This window comes from Gloeophyllum trabeum (assembly GCF_000344685.1).
Source record: "Gloeophyllum trabeum ATCC 11539 unplaced genomic scaffold GLOTRscaffold_00002, whole genome shotgun sequence".
NCBI classification, from domain to species: Eukaryota; Fungi; Basidiomycota; class Agaricomycetes; order Gloeophyllales; family Gloeophyllaceae; genus Gloeophyllum; species Gloeophyllum trabeum.
Window position 1 is genome coordinate 1,107,066 of NW_006920411.1, and position 14,476 is coordinate 1,121,541.

Below are 14,476 nucleotides of genomic sequence, written 5' to 3' on the forward strand. Positions count from 1 at the left end.
TTGAACGTTGAACGCTGGACTGAACGACAGCGAGCAAGACATGCCAGTCGAAATCAACGCCGATAAATGAGATCTATTTGAGCCACAGGCACTGCGGGGGGAAGCGTGGGGGAAGCACTCCGGGACGGCGGACATCGTTCGATTCCCACGGTCAGCATTTGATTACGCGGGGGACTCTTACCAATCCTGGGTACTCATCCACACCGGCTAAGGGTATAACTCTCTGACTGACTATTCTTCGTCATATGTTATAGCTTGCGCCCGTATTTACGCTCTATTTATTGTCCTGCGTTTATCCTCCCGGTCTGCTTAGATTCCCCCTTACCTAGCTATGACTGTCGGCATTGAATCCCCCAACGACCTCGACTTGTCGCTGCTGGACCTGCTCACGGCACCGTCGCTCCCGACCAGCAAAACTGCGCATCGCAGACGAGATGCTGAGCTAGACCCATTACTGCTCGCTGCTGCTCTCGCCTCTGGTCCTCACGTTACCCGAAACCATTATCATCATGACTTCTTCCCGCCTGTTATGGACCCCCAGGCACAGGGTGCATATGACTGGACCAAGTGGACTGGCGAGGAGGTCGGGTCGGAGAAGGAGGCGCGGAGGGGATACACCTACTTGAGTCGCCAAGCTCCAAGAAGCAAGCGATTACAGGCCCGCAACGTCAACGAAGCGTCCAAGGAAAATCATTCGTCCCCGACCGAGGTCGGCCCGCCCCTTCGGGCAAACGACCTCCCTGAGCCAACGGCAAAGAAGACCAGGTCGTCATCGGTGTCGGTCGTTGTGGACACGAATGCCGGCGCAGCCCCTGCGTCTGCGCGATCTGCGCAAGTCGAGGTTAAATGCATGGCACGCACGCGCATCCCGACGCCCCATGGGCCCGCCTTCTTGCACCTCTACCACAACAATCGGGATAACAAGGAACACCTCGCAATCGTCGTCGATCCAGCGCAGCTCTCCTATGAGTGCAACCCGCTCGCGCCGCCTATCCGAAGCCGCTCGCTGGATGCGATCTGGTCGGAGACAGAGACGGAGATGGACCGCATAACCCGGGGTGCCTACGTCGGCCGCCTCTCCCCTGACTCTCAAACTCCATCCAAGCCCCTCACTGAGCGCCCCGTGGTCAGCGGGGATTCTATCCCATCACCGCTCATCCGAATTCATTCGGAATGCTTCACTGGCGAGACCATCGGGAGCATGCGCTGCGACTGCGGTGAGCAGTTAGATGAGGCGATCAGGCTGATTTCGCAGCCCATTACGATACCTTCCGTATCCCCTGATGCCGCCCCGACCACTATCCCTGGGCGGGGTGCAGTCGTGTACCTTCGTCAGGAAGGTAGGGGAATCGGTCTCCTGTCCAAGATACGAGCCTACAACCTACAGGACCTCGGACATGATACCGTCACCGCGAACTTAATGCTCGGCCATCAGGCGGATGAGCGGGGATACGAAATCGCCGCAGCTATATTGCGAGACCTGGGACTCGGCACAGAGTGTGGGGAGGGCGTGCGCTTGCTCACGAACAACCCCGACAAGGTGCAGGCATTGGAGCAAGAGGGATTGCGTGTAGTGGAACGTGTGCCGATGATACCCCGGAGCTGGCAGAGACGGCACCGGCGTGCTGCTGAAAACGTCGTTCCCGCGCCGCTTGCTTTGGACGCTGAGGATGAGGCGGAGAAGGAGCGGCGCTCGGGTGCTACACTTATTGGCGGTGGAGCTGCTCACGGCGAGGATTTGGAAAAATACTTGCGGACGAAGGTTTTAAGGATGGGCCATATGCTGCCCATCTTCCCGGAGCGCACGGACAAGGATGGTATCGACGCATAGGACATCACTCTACTTCAACTGTAGGATCTACAAGGAATATTTATTATACTCACCTCGCTAACATCTTGTAACGTCGCACCCGCATCATTAGTCTCCTTTCGAGTCCATATTTTATTCTTCGGCTTATACATATCAGAATCGTGGCTATTGCAGAATTAACATCTTGACATGTCCCGCCACAGGAGGGAATTGCCACGTTTAGACGTGTGACGAAGCGCGACGGCTCGAGCTCGCAAGTTGGCCTTGCGCGTCGGAGCCGGTTCTCTTGGTATAAAGTCTGCGCTGAGCATCGACCATGTACGACCCGTTAAACTCAGGCTTTGGAAGCGACGACTCTATTCCCCCATGGCCGACCACCCCGCACCCGCCCAACTCGCCCATACCCAACCTGCGCCGGTCGGTCTCGCCGCACCCGCAGACGCCAACGAAGAGCGTCGACAGGGGACCTGTGAATGGGCTGTTTGGCAAAGAACCGCAGATCTATGGGCAGCCTGAGCCCGGCCTTATTTCCCCGCAGGCCACGACGGCCTCGAATGGCGCCAAATTCGAGAAGGCGGAGCCGTATCTCAGAGTGCGGATTACTGGGCTGGATCGGAACAGGAGGGATATATTGGTCAAGTTCGACGCGCAGGTATGCATCGCGTATACTACTGAGCCAGCATGGTACTCATGCGGTGCTTCGCGCAGACGAACTTGGCGAACTTTGTTGGCACTACCTACAGGAACGTATCGCGGTCCTACCTCGAGTTCCAGCAGCTCCACGAGTCCCTCCTCATCAGCTGTCCTCAGACGCTCGTCCCCGCGCTCCCCCTTCCGCAGACCTCTGCTCCGACGGATGAGGAGGATGACCGCTTAGTCAAGATCATGCTGCAGCGCTGGTTCACCAGGATATGCGAGGACCCCATCCTGATCATGGACGAGGAGCTCCGATCCTTCATCGAGAGCGACTTTGGCTACCAGCCTACGCCGCGAGTGAAACGCAAGCCATCCTCTGGATTCAGCCTCATCCGACGGGGTGTACCTGACGAGGATGAAGAATTACAACGGGCTCGTTTCGAATTGACGAAGTTGGAGACACAGTTCTTCGATGCAGCCAAGGCTATTGACAAGTTGTCTCGCGCAAGGAGATGTGAGCAGTTTGTTCTTAGTCTTAGCGCCCAGTGCTGATGACGCCCAATCAACGGTAGCGCTCGCAACTGCGCACGCTGAGATGGGTAACAAACTTGTCAATGTAGCAACTACGGAAGCGCATCCTCCTTTAGGGAACGCGTTCCGCAAGGTTGGACGAACTTGGCACAGTTTGGCTGATTTGGACCACGCTCAGTCCATCAGTGAATGCGTCATTTTGGGAGACTCCTTGGGTTATCAGGGTATGAATGCTCGATCCGCAAAGGAGACTCTGCAACAGCGGACTGCGGTATTGGAGGAATACCAGAGCGCAGTCAAGACCACTATATCCAAGAGGAGGCAGATCGAACGTCTAAAAGCGAGTTCGAACATCAGACCCGAAAGGGTCGACGAGGCTCTAGAGGAGTTGGAAGAGGTATGTGTGGACATAGGCCGAAGCTTTACTTATTGATCCACTTCCCAAATGGCAGGCCAACAAGTACGAGCTGATTCTCGCCAAACGAGCGGATGGTATTTCCCAGAACCTCCATCGTGCATTGGACAGGCACAAGAAGCTGGTAACGGAGGATGTCACCGCTGCTCTAATAGAGCATGCGCGGTCGTCCCTGATGTACGAAAAGCAGCTCTTACGTGAGTTGGAGGCACTCAGGCCGGATGTGAACAACGCCGCCAGCAAAAATGTGCCTAAACCGAATGGCGTCCCTAAGCCCATGATCGTACCTCCCTTGGAAGACGATCATAGACCACCTCTACAGCCTCAGCCTCGGTCGGCTCAGGTGCACTCATTCCCTCGAAACGATGCGACAACGGCCCCCAGGCCGTACTCAGCAGCAGCCGGTAATTCGACCTTCCCGGGTACTGCAACGCCGCCGCTCTCAGGCAGGTCAAGTGTTGTTCATGGACCGCTACCCCCTCAGTCTCCAGGCGCTGGACCATCGACGCCTAGTCCTCAGCAGTCTAGTTTCCCGAATACCCCTGTGCATTCGGAACCACCCTTGGGCGGCCGATTTGCGGATGGAACGAAATCGATGTTCGTCAAACCTGTCTCTTCGCCCCTTTCAGCTGCTCCGCCGCTCTCGTCTTCGAGTGTCCGCGGTCCCGCGCCAGCAGCACCAGCGGCATCACCTGCCCCAGCGGCCCCATCGCCTTTGCATTCCACGGGCGATCCCCTGCTTGGAGTTGCCTCACCTTTGGCTCAGTCTGTGCCGCAATTACCCACGGCCAATGGACGCCCTAACGGTTTGCAAAACGATCTGGATCCCCTCGGACAGGCGAAGCCTTCGTATATGTCCAGCTCAGTGCGGCTACCGCCTGCTCGACCCAAGTTAGATCCCAGGGAAGCTGCTAGCAAGCTAGCCAATATGTTTTAGAGGTCAAAATGTTCTGAATGCCCTATAGTATGTTCCACATGTTTGCGCGTCGGACTCTTATATTATGCCCTGTTTTCGCGGAAATGGATGGATCTCTTGGGTGACCATCTTCATTATATAATATTTTTACAGGGCCCACAAGTAGGTCTTATGACTGCACGAAGAAGTCACCGTCGCTACTGGGCACTTGCCAGTCAATGAGGTGAAGTGCTTCTTGACGCCCATGTACGAACTTCCACCCTACTTGGTCGTCGACCCAGTGCACTGTTTCTTCTAGTCGGAATCTGAGGGTCTCGTTTCTCTCCGGTACCAAATGGTACGCGTAAAGCTCGATGCTATACCACGTGTTGGGTAATATGGGCAGTTCTCCGAGGACGGGTACGTATTCGGGGAGGTTAGTAAAACCTGAAATGCGCGTCACCTCCTGCAGGGTGTGTAAGACCGTCCGTACTCACCCATTACAGCCCCAGGCGCATGTGCATAATCACCGATCGGATGACAGTAAATTTGTCCGGAGATGTTCTCAGCCTTCATTTGTCTCAGTGACGCCTGCAAGACTGCATTGCCCGTCTTGCCCGCTTGCATCTGACTCAGCACGATATCCTGCATACGGTTAGCTTTCTTAATGCCTTCTTTGTGCCCTTCCGGTGCGTCGCTCTCTCCTTCCGACGTACGCAGGACATAGGCCATGTGTTGAGTGTCGGTGTTCATGCTCATGGCGGTGACCCCAAAGTCTACGTGCAAGAGATCCCCTTCTTGTATGATATCTTCCGTTCCCGCCCAACCGGGGAATGACTGGGGGGTTATCACGGATACGCGGGGATGCACCCAGGTGGAGAAGTTCTGCGTTTGGATCTTCTCTCTGAACCACCATTCGACGTCCTGCCGGCCATCAGTCCTCCGCTGTGACAATGTCTACAGCTACTCACAACTGTTGTCGTGATATTAGGCTCGATGACGCGCGCGCTGAACGCCTCTTGGATCATCGCCCACACCGTCTCCTGCATCTTGCGGTAATAGCTGAGTTGCCCGGGTACCCTCGCGGCGATGTACTCGACCGCGAGCATCGGCTGGTTCACGGCTTTCATCCACTCCTGCGGCAGCTGCTCGTACAGCTCCATCCACTCACCCACGGCCAGCCCGCCTCCGAAGGCAATGTGCCTATCGGTGTTGAGCGCGATGCGCTGCGGTGCGTACTGCACGAGTATCCAGCGCAGCTCGTCCCACACCGCGCCGGTGTTGTCTACCCACACGAGCGGGTTGGGGTGCCCGGCGAGGGAGGAGGTGTTGGTGTGGAAGAGTAAGACGGTGCGCCGGTGGGGGGCGAACTGTGTCGCGTTCTTGAGGGACCACCAGAGGGGGTCTTCGTTGTGCTCTCGCATGCTCAGCTAGGTCCGGATACAGTCAGCGGGGAGAGTGGATGCACCGGCCGGGTGCGTACCAGCCATGCGTCGATGTCATATTTCTTCAGCAGAGCAGGGATTCGAGCTATCCGCTCATCTTTCCACTCGTTGAAAAGGCGGGCCTGCTCTCGCAGTGGAGGCAGTTCATGATACTGTGCTGGTTTCTCTGGGTGCCATTGACCATATGCCAAGCACGGGACGAAGGCGAAAACCGTTAGAGCTGTCAGCAATAGTCTCATATTGAGCGGGAAGGACGACCCACATACTGCTACTACTTGGAAGATATCCTGAGAACGTCGTGACTTTGGAAACAATCTATAACTTCTGAAGATAATTATGACAAGGCCAGGTTCTTCTGACAGGCAGCGATGCCGGTCCGTTCAGTTTCAGTAATGCTAGCATTCGGTAATAATACAAGATTTATTGTTCATCAATTCTCGACGGACGGATCACAGCAACGTCTTCAGTACCTCGACAATCTTGTCTCCCATCTCCGTCGTCTTAACATTCCCACCAAGGTCCTTCGTCCGCAAGCCTAACCCACCGACATTTTCATGATCCAGGACTTTCCGCACAGCATCCTCGATCGCCTTTGCCTCCCTCTCGAGCCCTAACGAGTAGCGCAAGAGCATAGCTGCACTGAGGATTGTCCCGATTGGGTTGGCGATGCCCTGCCCGGCAATATCTGGCGCGGACCCGTGGATGGGCTCGTACAGACCTGGTGTGGGCTTGAATGAAGGTGAGGAGGGGAGGGAGGGAGCACCGGCTAGGGATGCTGATGGGAGGAGACCTAGAGAGCCGGGGATGACGCTCGATTCGTCGGACAAGCTGTAGTGGAATTGAGGTAAGCTATACCCGGCCGGATGGCACCAGCCTACTCACATGTCACCGAACAAGTTCTCAGTCAGAATCACGCCGTTGAGCTTTCTAGGGCTCGCGACGATGATCATCGCCGCGGAATCCACCAACTGGTGGTCCAGCGCGAGTTGCGGGTACTCCGCCTGGAGCGTCTCCGTGACCACCTTGCGCCAGAGCCTCGAGCTCGCGAGGACGTTCGCCTTGTCGATCGAGTGGATTGGCAGGGGCGGGTTCGCGCTGAGCGCGATCTGCGCCGCGACCCGCGTGATACGCTGTATCTCAGGCACGCTGTAAATCATGGTGTCCCACGCGGTGTCCTGGTCGGGCGCGACGGAGTGCTCCTTGCGCTTGCCGAAGTACGCGCCACCAATGAGCTCGCGGACGACGATGATGTCGACGCCCTGCGCGATGGAGGGCTTGAGCGGAGAGTTGTCGAGGAGGGAGTCGGAGGCGAAGGAGGCGGGGCGGATGTTGGCGTAGAGACCGAGCTCCTTGCGGAGGGCGAGGAGGCCCTGCTCTGGGCGGACTTTGCTGTTCACGCCCCATTTCGGACCGCCGATGGCGCCTGCGTGGAAACGTCAGCACAGATGCCATATGTGCTCGTCTTTACACACACCCATGAGTATTGCGTCGGCCTCCTTGCAAGCATTGAGGGTAGCTTGGGGAAGAGGGTCCCCGGTCGAGTCGATAGCGCAGCCACCAAAGTCATACGCCTGGACGTCTAACTCGACATCCGCAACTTTAGACGCGACAAGCTGGAGCACTTTCAGTGCTTCACCCGTAACCTCTGGGCCTGCGTGATAGTGTCAATTCCACTATGGATAGTCAAGTCCTGGTATTGCTGCGTACCGATACCGTCCCCGGGCAATACTGCAATTTTGAAGCTAACACAATAATTAGTACGCTTTCTTTGTTAGTCCAGAAAAGCTTACCTCTTGGAGGGCATGGTCAAGACGGTGGTGAAGGAACACAGCAGCGCAAGACTCGGAGCAGGTCATCGTAGACCAGATCTCCCGTCGGCCGACGCCCCGATCCAATCTCAAGATCATGTCGAGGGGCTTTCGCACGCCCCACGTGGCCGCGTGATCAGAATTTTGTCCAAGACTCGGCTCGGACGGAAAACGTTGAACGGTCATGGCAGCCTCGGACAGAAAACCGTCTTGCAAACACCTCGTCCTCGATGCAGGACCTTTGCTGTCGCTGTCGCCGTTGCGAGGGCTGGCGGAGACGTACTATACGGTGCCGCAGGTGCTCGACGAGCTGAAGGATCCAAGGGCGAGGGAGCATTTCGAAAAGCTCGGTCTGTCCGCAGGCATCAATATCCGTGTGCAACCCCCCGATGCTGCTTCGTTGGCGCAAGGTATGCGGCCTCTGCAATAGTCGTTTGGGGCTGCTCACTGTCGTATTGCGTAGTTGTTCAGGGTGCAAAGAAGACCGGAGACTACTCTGTCTTATCCCATGCCGATCTGTGCGTTCTGGCTCTGACCTACGCCCTGCACTCTCAAAACAAGCCGGAGTCATCGAAAGATAAAGCAGAACCAGTAAGTGCCACATCAGCTGCGATCCATCCAGAATGCCTAACTCTGTGCCTTGCGCTAGTAGCCGCAGGCTGCAGGATCTTCTGAGCTCAGTGCAGACGCAACTGCTAACTCTGCCGCAGAGGCCAGTCCAAACCCGTCGAACGAGGTGGAAGAAGTGACTGAGAAGGTGGCAGAGCTGAATGTGGACGATCACCCTGCAGATCCGGCTGCAAAAGAAGAGGATGAAGCAGAGCACGATGAGGGGGAAGCTGAAGTACCTTCTGAGCCCGAGGATGGTGATGAAGAGGAGAGAGAACCTTTGGACGTCGAGCTGCAACCAATCAGTAACGAGGTAGATGCGTCTACCGACTCACCCGAGACATCAGAACCGCCCGCCTCGCAATCCAAGCCGCATGCAGACTCCGCGCCTCTGTATTCAGAACCCAGCGACGAAGACGACGGCGAAGGCGAGTGGATCACCCCCGACAACGTCGCCCTACACAAGTCGCGGCACCTCGATCTCCTGCCATCCGCTTCATCCGACTCTAAAAAGCAGGAGACGATCGAGGTTGGGTGCATGACCGCCGATTTCGCAATGCAGAATGTCCTGCTGCAGATGGGGCTAAACCTCGTGAGTGTCGACGGGAAGAAGATTGATAAAGTGAAGACATGGGTGCTGCGGTGTCACGCCTGTTTCGAGTGCGTCTACCTCATCTACACCACACAGGTATCTGACGGTGCTAATTACAATCATTCAGGATATGTAAAGACTCGACGAGAAAATTCTGCCCTAGCTGCGGAAACGCCACGCTCCTGCGGGCGTCAGTCAGCATCGCGTCCCCTACAGCTTCCGCATCGGCGCCCGCAATGCAAGTCCACCTCAAGAAGAACTTTCAGTGGAAAGTGCGCGGAACAAAGTACTCGATCCCTGCGCCCAAGCCCGGGTCAGCGAAGACCGGGACCGGTGAGGGTCTGATCCTGCGCGAAGACCAGATTGAGTATCAAAGAGCGAAGAAGAAGGCGGACGCGAAGAGGGAGCGGGACGAGCGGAAGATGCTGAGCAATGCTGCGAAGACGGGCGGGGACGGGATCGTGGTGGGCAGCTGGATGGATCCGGACTGGGTACCTGAGATTATCAGTGTGGGCGCTGGAGGAAAGGGGAGGAGTGCTCGCGGAGGGGATATGCCGACTATTGGGTATGGGAGGAAGAACCCGAATGAGAAGAGGAGGAAACGGAAGTGAATAGATTGTGTTCAATAGTCGGGCTATATAGTAGAAGTCTTTCTTTCTTTCCATGGGTCCCCCTGTTGTATTGATGTAGAGTTTAGGATATGGTTTATCTTACATTGTCCAACAGATCTCATGCTAGACTCCTGTTCATGAATCTCCTCTTCTGGAACGACATCCACCACTTGTTTGGCTTGCCAGTCCCGTCGGCGTACAGTCGCTCGACCATACGCGCAGCCAGCTCCTGCCGGACCTGGGTCAGATACTGCCGCAGAAACTCTGATCAAGTAATCATGAGATCCAGCTATGTATCTGGGAATTGTAGCTGAGCTCACCGGCCTCCTGCCTGTTGTTCGGGGGTGCATAGTGGGCATTCAAGGGGAAGTTCGCATCGCCGGGAATGGGGAAGGAGTCCACAGCGAGAGTGTTCAGTGTCTTAGATGCTTCTATCTGGCTCGGCGGTGTCCGCGAGCTGCCGATCTTGGCGAGGCAGTCGGAGATGAAGAGGATAAGGATGATGAGGAGGCGGTCTGCAGGGCCTTTGATCTCGAAGTTGCGGAAGAGCGAGTTGGCGCGGAAGAGGTCGATCGCTTCGTCGACAATATCTGGCTGGTTCGGATCGGCTGGAAGACGTAATTGCAGGTTTTGCCTCTCCTAGAACGCGCGCAGCATACTGAATCGCACGTACCTAACGGCGCTGGCCCTCGCACTTTTGTCTTGATGGGCAGCACGGCGAGGTTGCCGACCTGCTGCATGTCGGGCGACTCATTGAAGCTGGAATGGTAGGCCTGGCAGAGGCGCGCCGTTCAGCTCGTCGCAGCAGCAGCCGAGGAGGACTCGGACTCACGGGCATGGTCAGTGGCAAGTCTATGTCGGGCGTTGCCGAGGACTACAAACTGACGTTGTTGGCTTGGCCGCCGGGTGCCTGATGCACTGAAAGTTGGAGGCAGCTATGATGTTATGCCTGCCAGTGCCGTTGAACTTGCCTCTGCCCACAACGCCCCTCGACATTTCTGCTGCCCCTCTTGAAAAAGGCGATGTCGCGGGCTACGAACGATGGCATTCCGGAGGACCAGACGTCGCTGCTGTCTGTTAAATCAGTCCAGCCTTCCCCGGATACCGTTACAAGTATGGACATAACTACATTATTTCGCGTACCGAGATTGACGCATTGTCGGTACCACAACACAGAATTGACGAGGCGCCTGAGGGCCCTCACACTAAGACTTCTGCCAGTGGAGGTCGATCCGGCAGCGTTGCAAGAGCCTACCAGCAGAATCATAACGCTAGATGTGATCAATGCGTACATTGCTGCTGCCGGAGACTTTGTGGAGGCTGTGAGTATTAATGTGTCCCGGCTGACTCTTCTATAACACGGCTTTGTAGCTACCCTACTGCCTCCTACGAGCCCGGAGGGAGTTCATGTGGGAAGCCAACCATAATCCTGCGGACTATGGGGAGAACTATGGACGAGGTATGCATGTCAGTCTATTCCTCCCCGGAACTCCTAATCAGATATTCTGATCTTAGCAACGGCATGCGAGGTCTTAGCACGGAGGATACTCCATCAGGCGCCGTCTGACAGACTTAAGTCCATAATGTCCACCCGCTTTCGTATCATGGAGGCGGATGGGGATGTGAGTGAGATGACTAGTGCATTGGAGTTGGCTATCGACTCGCACTGGTATGTGCCGCATACTTCAATGAATGAATCCCTGAACAAACTCCTCCACCAGTACAATATTCCTGTCATCGAGCGAAGCGCAAGAGGGTTGGTAGTGAACGCCCGTCATGTGTAACGAGCTAATCCCACTTTGTAGTCGTCAACGCGGTGTGGACAGGCAGATGGGTGCAGCAAAACAACGAGGACCATGATATCGACTGTAAGTCCATGCAGCTCGTCGTGTCCAACGTTTAGCCGTCGACCATGCCCCACTCACAGACGTGGAATACGAGAAGAAGCGGTCACACAGCCTATGGGGACATTTAGAGCCAATGCGCATCTCAGTGCCTCGGTCAGAGAGCTTCCTCTCGTACCACCTAGATTTCAATCAATTGCCTATGCAGATATCAAAATATCTTCCGTATCATCATATGGTTTTTCTTCCTCTTTGTATACTCGCAGGCCGGTGGGTAGTCGTAACTATCATTATTTTCCAAACCGCTGACGAGTCGTGTAGTACGGGAACCTCTGGACCGACTTGACCCGCATCATTCCCGTTTCGACGAGTACGAGTATATATTGTACTTCATGGCTCTTGCGTTTTCTATCGAAGGTAATTCATTATACTACATTCGATGGCAGTAATGCTCATAATGCTGCGTCTAGATATGCACAAGGTCAGGAACAGAGTTACATAAGTGTTGCCTGTAAGATGAGCCAACTCTCCAAGTAGATTTACAAACTGCTACGCTTTGTGACATGGCGTGCTTTCGGATTCTGGAATTTCGTGTCTTTCGTTACCGACACACTCCTGTGCATTGCCTTCGTCCTCCGTATAAGTGGATTATTAGCAGCCGGAGATGAGGCGAGCGCGAATTTGCGCTTGAGGAGTTTCCAGGTTCTCAGTTTCGTTGCTCCACTTATATGGTATATGAATTCCATCCTCTTCAAGCAGAAGTTCACTGACCTGAGACTTGCAGGATGAGTGAGTCTCGCTAGACTCACTTTGTGATGCGTTGTTTGACGTATCCTTGGCAGAACTTATCACTGTGTTCGATGGCTACAAGTACGTCTGTTACTCGGTATGTCCATATTTGGCCCCAATCCTGACAGGAGCGTGGTAGATACGTAGGAATGATGCAAATTTGCGTGGCTCGCATGCTGCAAGAGTCTGGCATTTTCTTCGCGGTATGACTGTGTCTGTGCTAATTAAATTAACTTGGCCGATCGATTTCGCAGCTGCTGTCTGTATTGGGCCTTGGTTTCGCTCAAGGACTGTACGCCTTGGATATGGCAGATGGACAGATTGAACACGCATCCACAGTATGTCTCGGCTTCCCATGGATTGTAGCTGTGGGCCCTCATCGTCTGACTACAGGTCGTGAACGTGATGGTACAAAGCCTGTTGCAGTATGTCGTTCGTCTATAATCGTGAGGAAAGACGTTCATCCCTTGTCAGGGCCCCGGATTTCTCCAAGTTTGACGTCAGGTAGGATTTAGCAGTGATGATGTTTGCGTAGGCGTGCATGTGACTTCATTTGCTTACGTGCGCAGTAATGCAGGCCTGACCCTGTACTACCTGTACGTTGCATATTCAGGCTATCGAAGCGTCGACGGCTGAAACGTCCCTGCAGCTGGACTGGTGTAACAGTCATAGTCCTTCTGAACGTTCTCATCTCTCTCTTCTCGTCCGCTTACGACGATGTGAGCGCTCATTACCTTCAAGCATGTCCGATCCAAACAATAATAACAATTCTGTTAGGTCGTGGAGGACGCAGAGCCCGAGTACCTAGCGTTCTTTGCTGGGAAGACGGTAGGCATGATTCGAGCCCCTGACGAGTTCTTATATCCTGCACCCTTCAACATCATTGAATTGATCTTCATTGCCCCATTCGAGTGAGTCAACTTGTCCATTCCTCGTCCGGCAGGAGCTAATAAAGAGTAGATCATTGTTGAGTCAGGAAACGTATGCCAAGGTCGGTGTTGACCAGTCCGTAGCACAGAGCCCGCTAACTCTTTCTGCAGTACAACCGATTTATCATGCGCATACTTTTCCTGGTACCCTTGACGGTCATTGCCTTGTACGAGTCTGCTAATCGTTCAAACAACCACTGGGTACAGGAGTGGTTCGGGCGTGAGGACGACGGGAATGATGACGACCCTGCCCATAAGGACCCTGAAGTTAATGCGGATGACGCTGCACAGGGGCTAGAGATCAGCAGAGTCAAGTTTGATGACCTCGTCAAGAAGTTCCCGAATACTATGCAGGTATGCTTGACAGGGCTTTTCGGCACGGGCAAGATATGACGACTTAACTGCTCTGTTTCCCTAGTCGAGCGAGGCTTCTATCCTTCGAGAGATTCAGGACTTGAAGGACCGGATAAATACGCTGATGAAGGTCCTGGAAGAGAAGAGCGGATGAATGACATTACGAGAGATCTCATGATGGACTGCATGAACTGTGCTGGTAGCTACGGTGGAACGACCTAATGCCCTATGATTTATCCTTTGTCGCTATACAATGTTGTTACAAAACTTCAAACATGCAGAATCTCCCGATTATCAGATATCGCCCGCAGCGGATGGCTCTCGGACGAGTTGTGTCAGCACGCCCATTGACCGGATGAAGAATGGTCGGATCTCGTTTATCTCCATGGAACAGAGATTTGGCAGCTATACAGACATAGTCAGGTAAGACACGAAACGGGATAGACGCTGCGTACAGTAAGTTCGCTGTGATCGAGCTTCGTTATACCTTCTCGACTCTTGGCTTGTCGTGCTTCGCGCAGGTCCTTCAAGAGGGAGCGGATTTTATCTGGATTCTCAACATCGTCTGACGCCCTATATAATGACACAATTGAATGACAGGAACAACAAGACACTGATGCTTGACTTACACGTCCAAGATGATTTTTGCTACTTCTGCGAACCGAAAGGGCATCGCACAGAATTCGGGCTGGCTCGTTTCCCGTGTCAGACGATCCTGTAGAAAATCTAAAATTCATCATTAATCTGGCTCTCATGAGTGGCACAACTCATTATCTGACCACATACCGATGTTCAGCCATTCTGGGGGAACAATATGACATTTCTTTTTCAGCTTCAGATTTGTGGCCATCCAGATGGGCAAGCGGCACTTGGCCGGCGGTCGCAGTGGACCATATGCACCCTGAGGCAGCCGTTAGCTCTGAGGACACAAGAGATCTAGGAACATAAATTACAGAGATGAAGGCTGTCTTGTCCATCGAGATCAATGGTATGATCTCTATCAGCTGTTCTGACGCGATGAGTTCAAGCTCGGGTGGTGTCACTGAACTTCGTAATGAGATGGGCAAAGCCATGCTTGTGATACAATACGCAGATAATCTGCCAGCCTGGTCTGACGAACTCCGCTTACAAGTGTCGCAGAAAGCTGTACTTACTCAACGCGTCTTCAAGTTAATGACGCGTAACGCAACCACGTGATATATGATGTA

The 14,476-nt window shown here is 54.3% G+C and overlaps 8 protein-coding genes across 8 annotated transcripts; 4 read left to right on the forward strand and 4 right to left on the reverse strand.

Annotated features, from left to right (window-relative positions):
- Positions 1 to 188: 188 nt before the first annotated feature.
- Positions 189 to 1,999, forward strand: GLOTRDRAFT_109550 (uncharacterized protein). Its single transcript, XM_007864005.1, has one exon. The coding sequence runs from the start codon at positions 332 to 334 to the stop codon at positions 1,829 to 1,831; it is 1,500 nt and encodes a 499-aa protein (XP_007862196.1). The 5' UTR covers positions 189 to 331; the 3' UTR covers positions 1,832 to 1,999.
- Positions 2,000 to 2,126: 127 nt separating this feature from the next.
- On the forward strand, positions 2,127 to 4,288 carry GLOTRDRAFT_136085 (uncharacterized protein; the record flags this gene model as incomplete). The annotated part of the gene is made up of 5 exons (XM_007864006.1): positions 2,127 to 2,462; positions 2,519 to 2,960; positions 3,019 to 3,374; positions 3,430 to 4,198; positions 4,254 to 4,288. 5 exons carry the CDS (start codon positions 2,127 to 2,129, stop codon positions 4,286 to 4,288), a joined length of 1,938 nt encoding a protein of 645 aa, XP_007862197.1.
- Positions 4,289 to 4,477: 189 nt separating this feature from the next.
- Positions 4,478 to 5,971, reverse strand: GLOTRDRAFT_33917 (uncharacterized protein; the record flags this gene model as incomplete). Its single annotated transcript, XM_007863538.1, has 4 exons — positions 4,478 to 4,734; positions 4,785 to 5,211; positions 5,259 to 5,717; positions 5,771 to 5,971. 4 exons carry the CDS (start codon positions 5,969 to 5,971, stop codon positions 4,478 to 4,480), a joined length of 1,344 nt encoding a protein of 447 aa, XP_007861729.1.
- Positions 5,972 to 6,107: 136 nt separating this feature from the next.
- GLOTRDRAFT_54850 (3-isopropylmalate dehydrogenase) lies at positions 6,108 to 7,545 on the reverse strand. Its single transcript, XM_007863662.1, has 5 exons — positions 7,523 to 7,545; positions 7,440 to 7,474; positions 7,207 to 7,383; positions 6,615 to 7,155; positions 6,108 to 6,560 (listed from the first exon to the last, which is right to left on the reverse strand). Exons 1-5 carry the CDS (start codon positions 7,534 to 7,536, stop codon positions 6,182 to 6,184), a joined length of 1,146 nt encoding a protein of 381 aa, XP_007861853.1. The 5' UTR covers positions 7,537 to 7,545; the 3' UTR covers positions 6,108 to 6,181.
- A 179-nt stretch (positions 7,546 to 7,724) lies between these two features.
- Positions 7,725 to 9,352, forward strand: GLOTRDRAFT_34130 (uncharacterized protein; the record flags this gene model as incomplete). The annotated part of the gene is made up of 4 exons (XM_007863553.1): positions 7,725 to 7,950; positions 8,004 to 8,175; positions 8,258 to 8,809; positions 8,869 to 9,352. 4 exons carry the CDS (start codon positions 7,725 to 7,727, stop codon positions 9,350 to 9,352), a joined length of 1,434 nt encoding a protein of 477 aa, XP_007861744.1.
- Positions 9,353 to 9,470: 118 nt separating this feature from the next.
- On the reverse strand, positions 9,471 to 10,203 carry GLOTRDRAFT_70296 (actin-like protein ARPC3; the record flags this gene model as incomplete). Its single annotated transcript, XM_007864007.1, has 4 exons — positions 10,185 to 10,203; positions 10,026 to 10,125; positions 9,673 to 9,960; positions 9,471 to 9,616 (listed from the first exon to the last, which is right to left on the reverse strand). The coding sequence occupies exons 1-4, from the start codon at positions 10,188 to 10,190 to the stop codon at positions 9,471 to 9,473; spliced, it is 540 nt and encodes a 179-aa protein (XP_007862198.1). The 5' UTR covers positions 10,191 to 10,203.
- Positions 10,204 to 10,374: 171 nt separating this feature from the next.
- On the forward strand, positions 10,375 to 13,422 carry GLOTRDRAFT_35258 (uncharacterized protein; the record flags this gene model as incomplete). Its single annotated transcript, XM_007863626.1, has 21 exons — positions 10,375 to 10,465; positions 10,529 to 10,674; positions 10,724 to 10,811; positions 10,868 to 11,021; positions 11,074 to 11,108; positions 11,158 to 11,220; positions 11,280 to 11,352; positions 11,405 to 11,466; positions 11,518 to 11,613; positions 11,667 to 11,677; positions 11,734 to 11,957; positions 12,125 to 12,188; positions 12,240 to 12,323; positions 12,379 to 12,410; positions 12,460 to 12,477; positions 12,555 to 12,581; positions 12,635 to 12,704; positions 12,763 to 12,896; positions 12,946 to 12,976; positions 13,026 to 13,268; positions 13,333 to 13,422. 21 exons carry the CDS (start codon positions 10,375 to 10,377, stop codon positions 13,420 to 13,422), a joined length of 1,836 nt encoding a protein of 611 aa, XP_007861817.1.
- A 140-nt stretch (positions 13,423 to 13,562) lies between these two features.
- GLOTRDRAFT_33388 (Psf2-domain-containing protein) lies at positions 13,563 to 14,341 on the reverse strand (the record flags this gene model as incomplete). The annotated part of the gene is made up of 5 exons (XM_007863506.1): positions 13,563 to 13,673; positions 13,724 to 13,841; positions 13,898 to 13,994; positions 14,055 to 14,169; positions 14,222 to 14,341. 5 exons carry the CDS (start codon positions 14,339 to 14,341, stop codon positions 13,563 to 13,565), a joined length of 561 nt encoding a protein of 186 aa, XP_007861697.1.
- Positions 14,342 to 14,476: the final 135 nt, after the last annotated feature.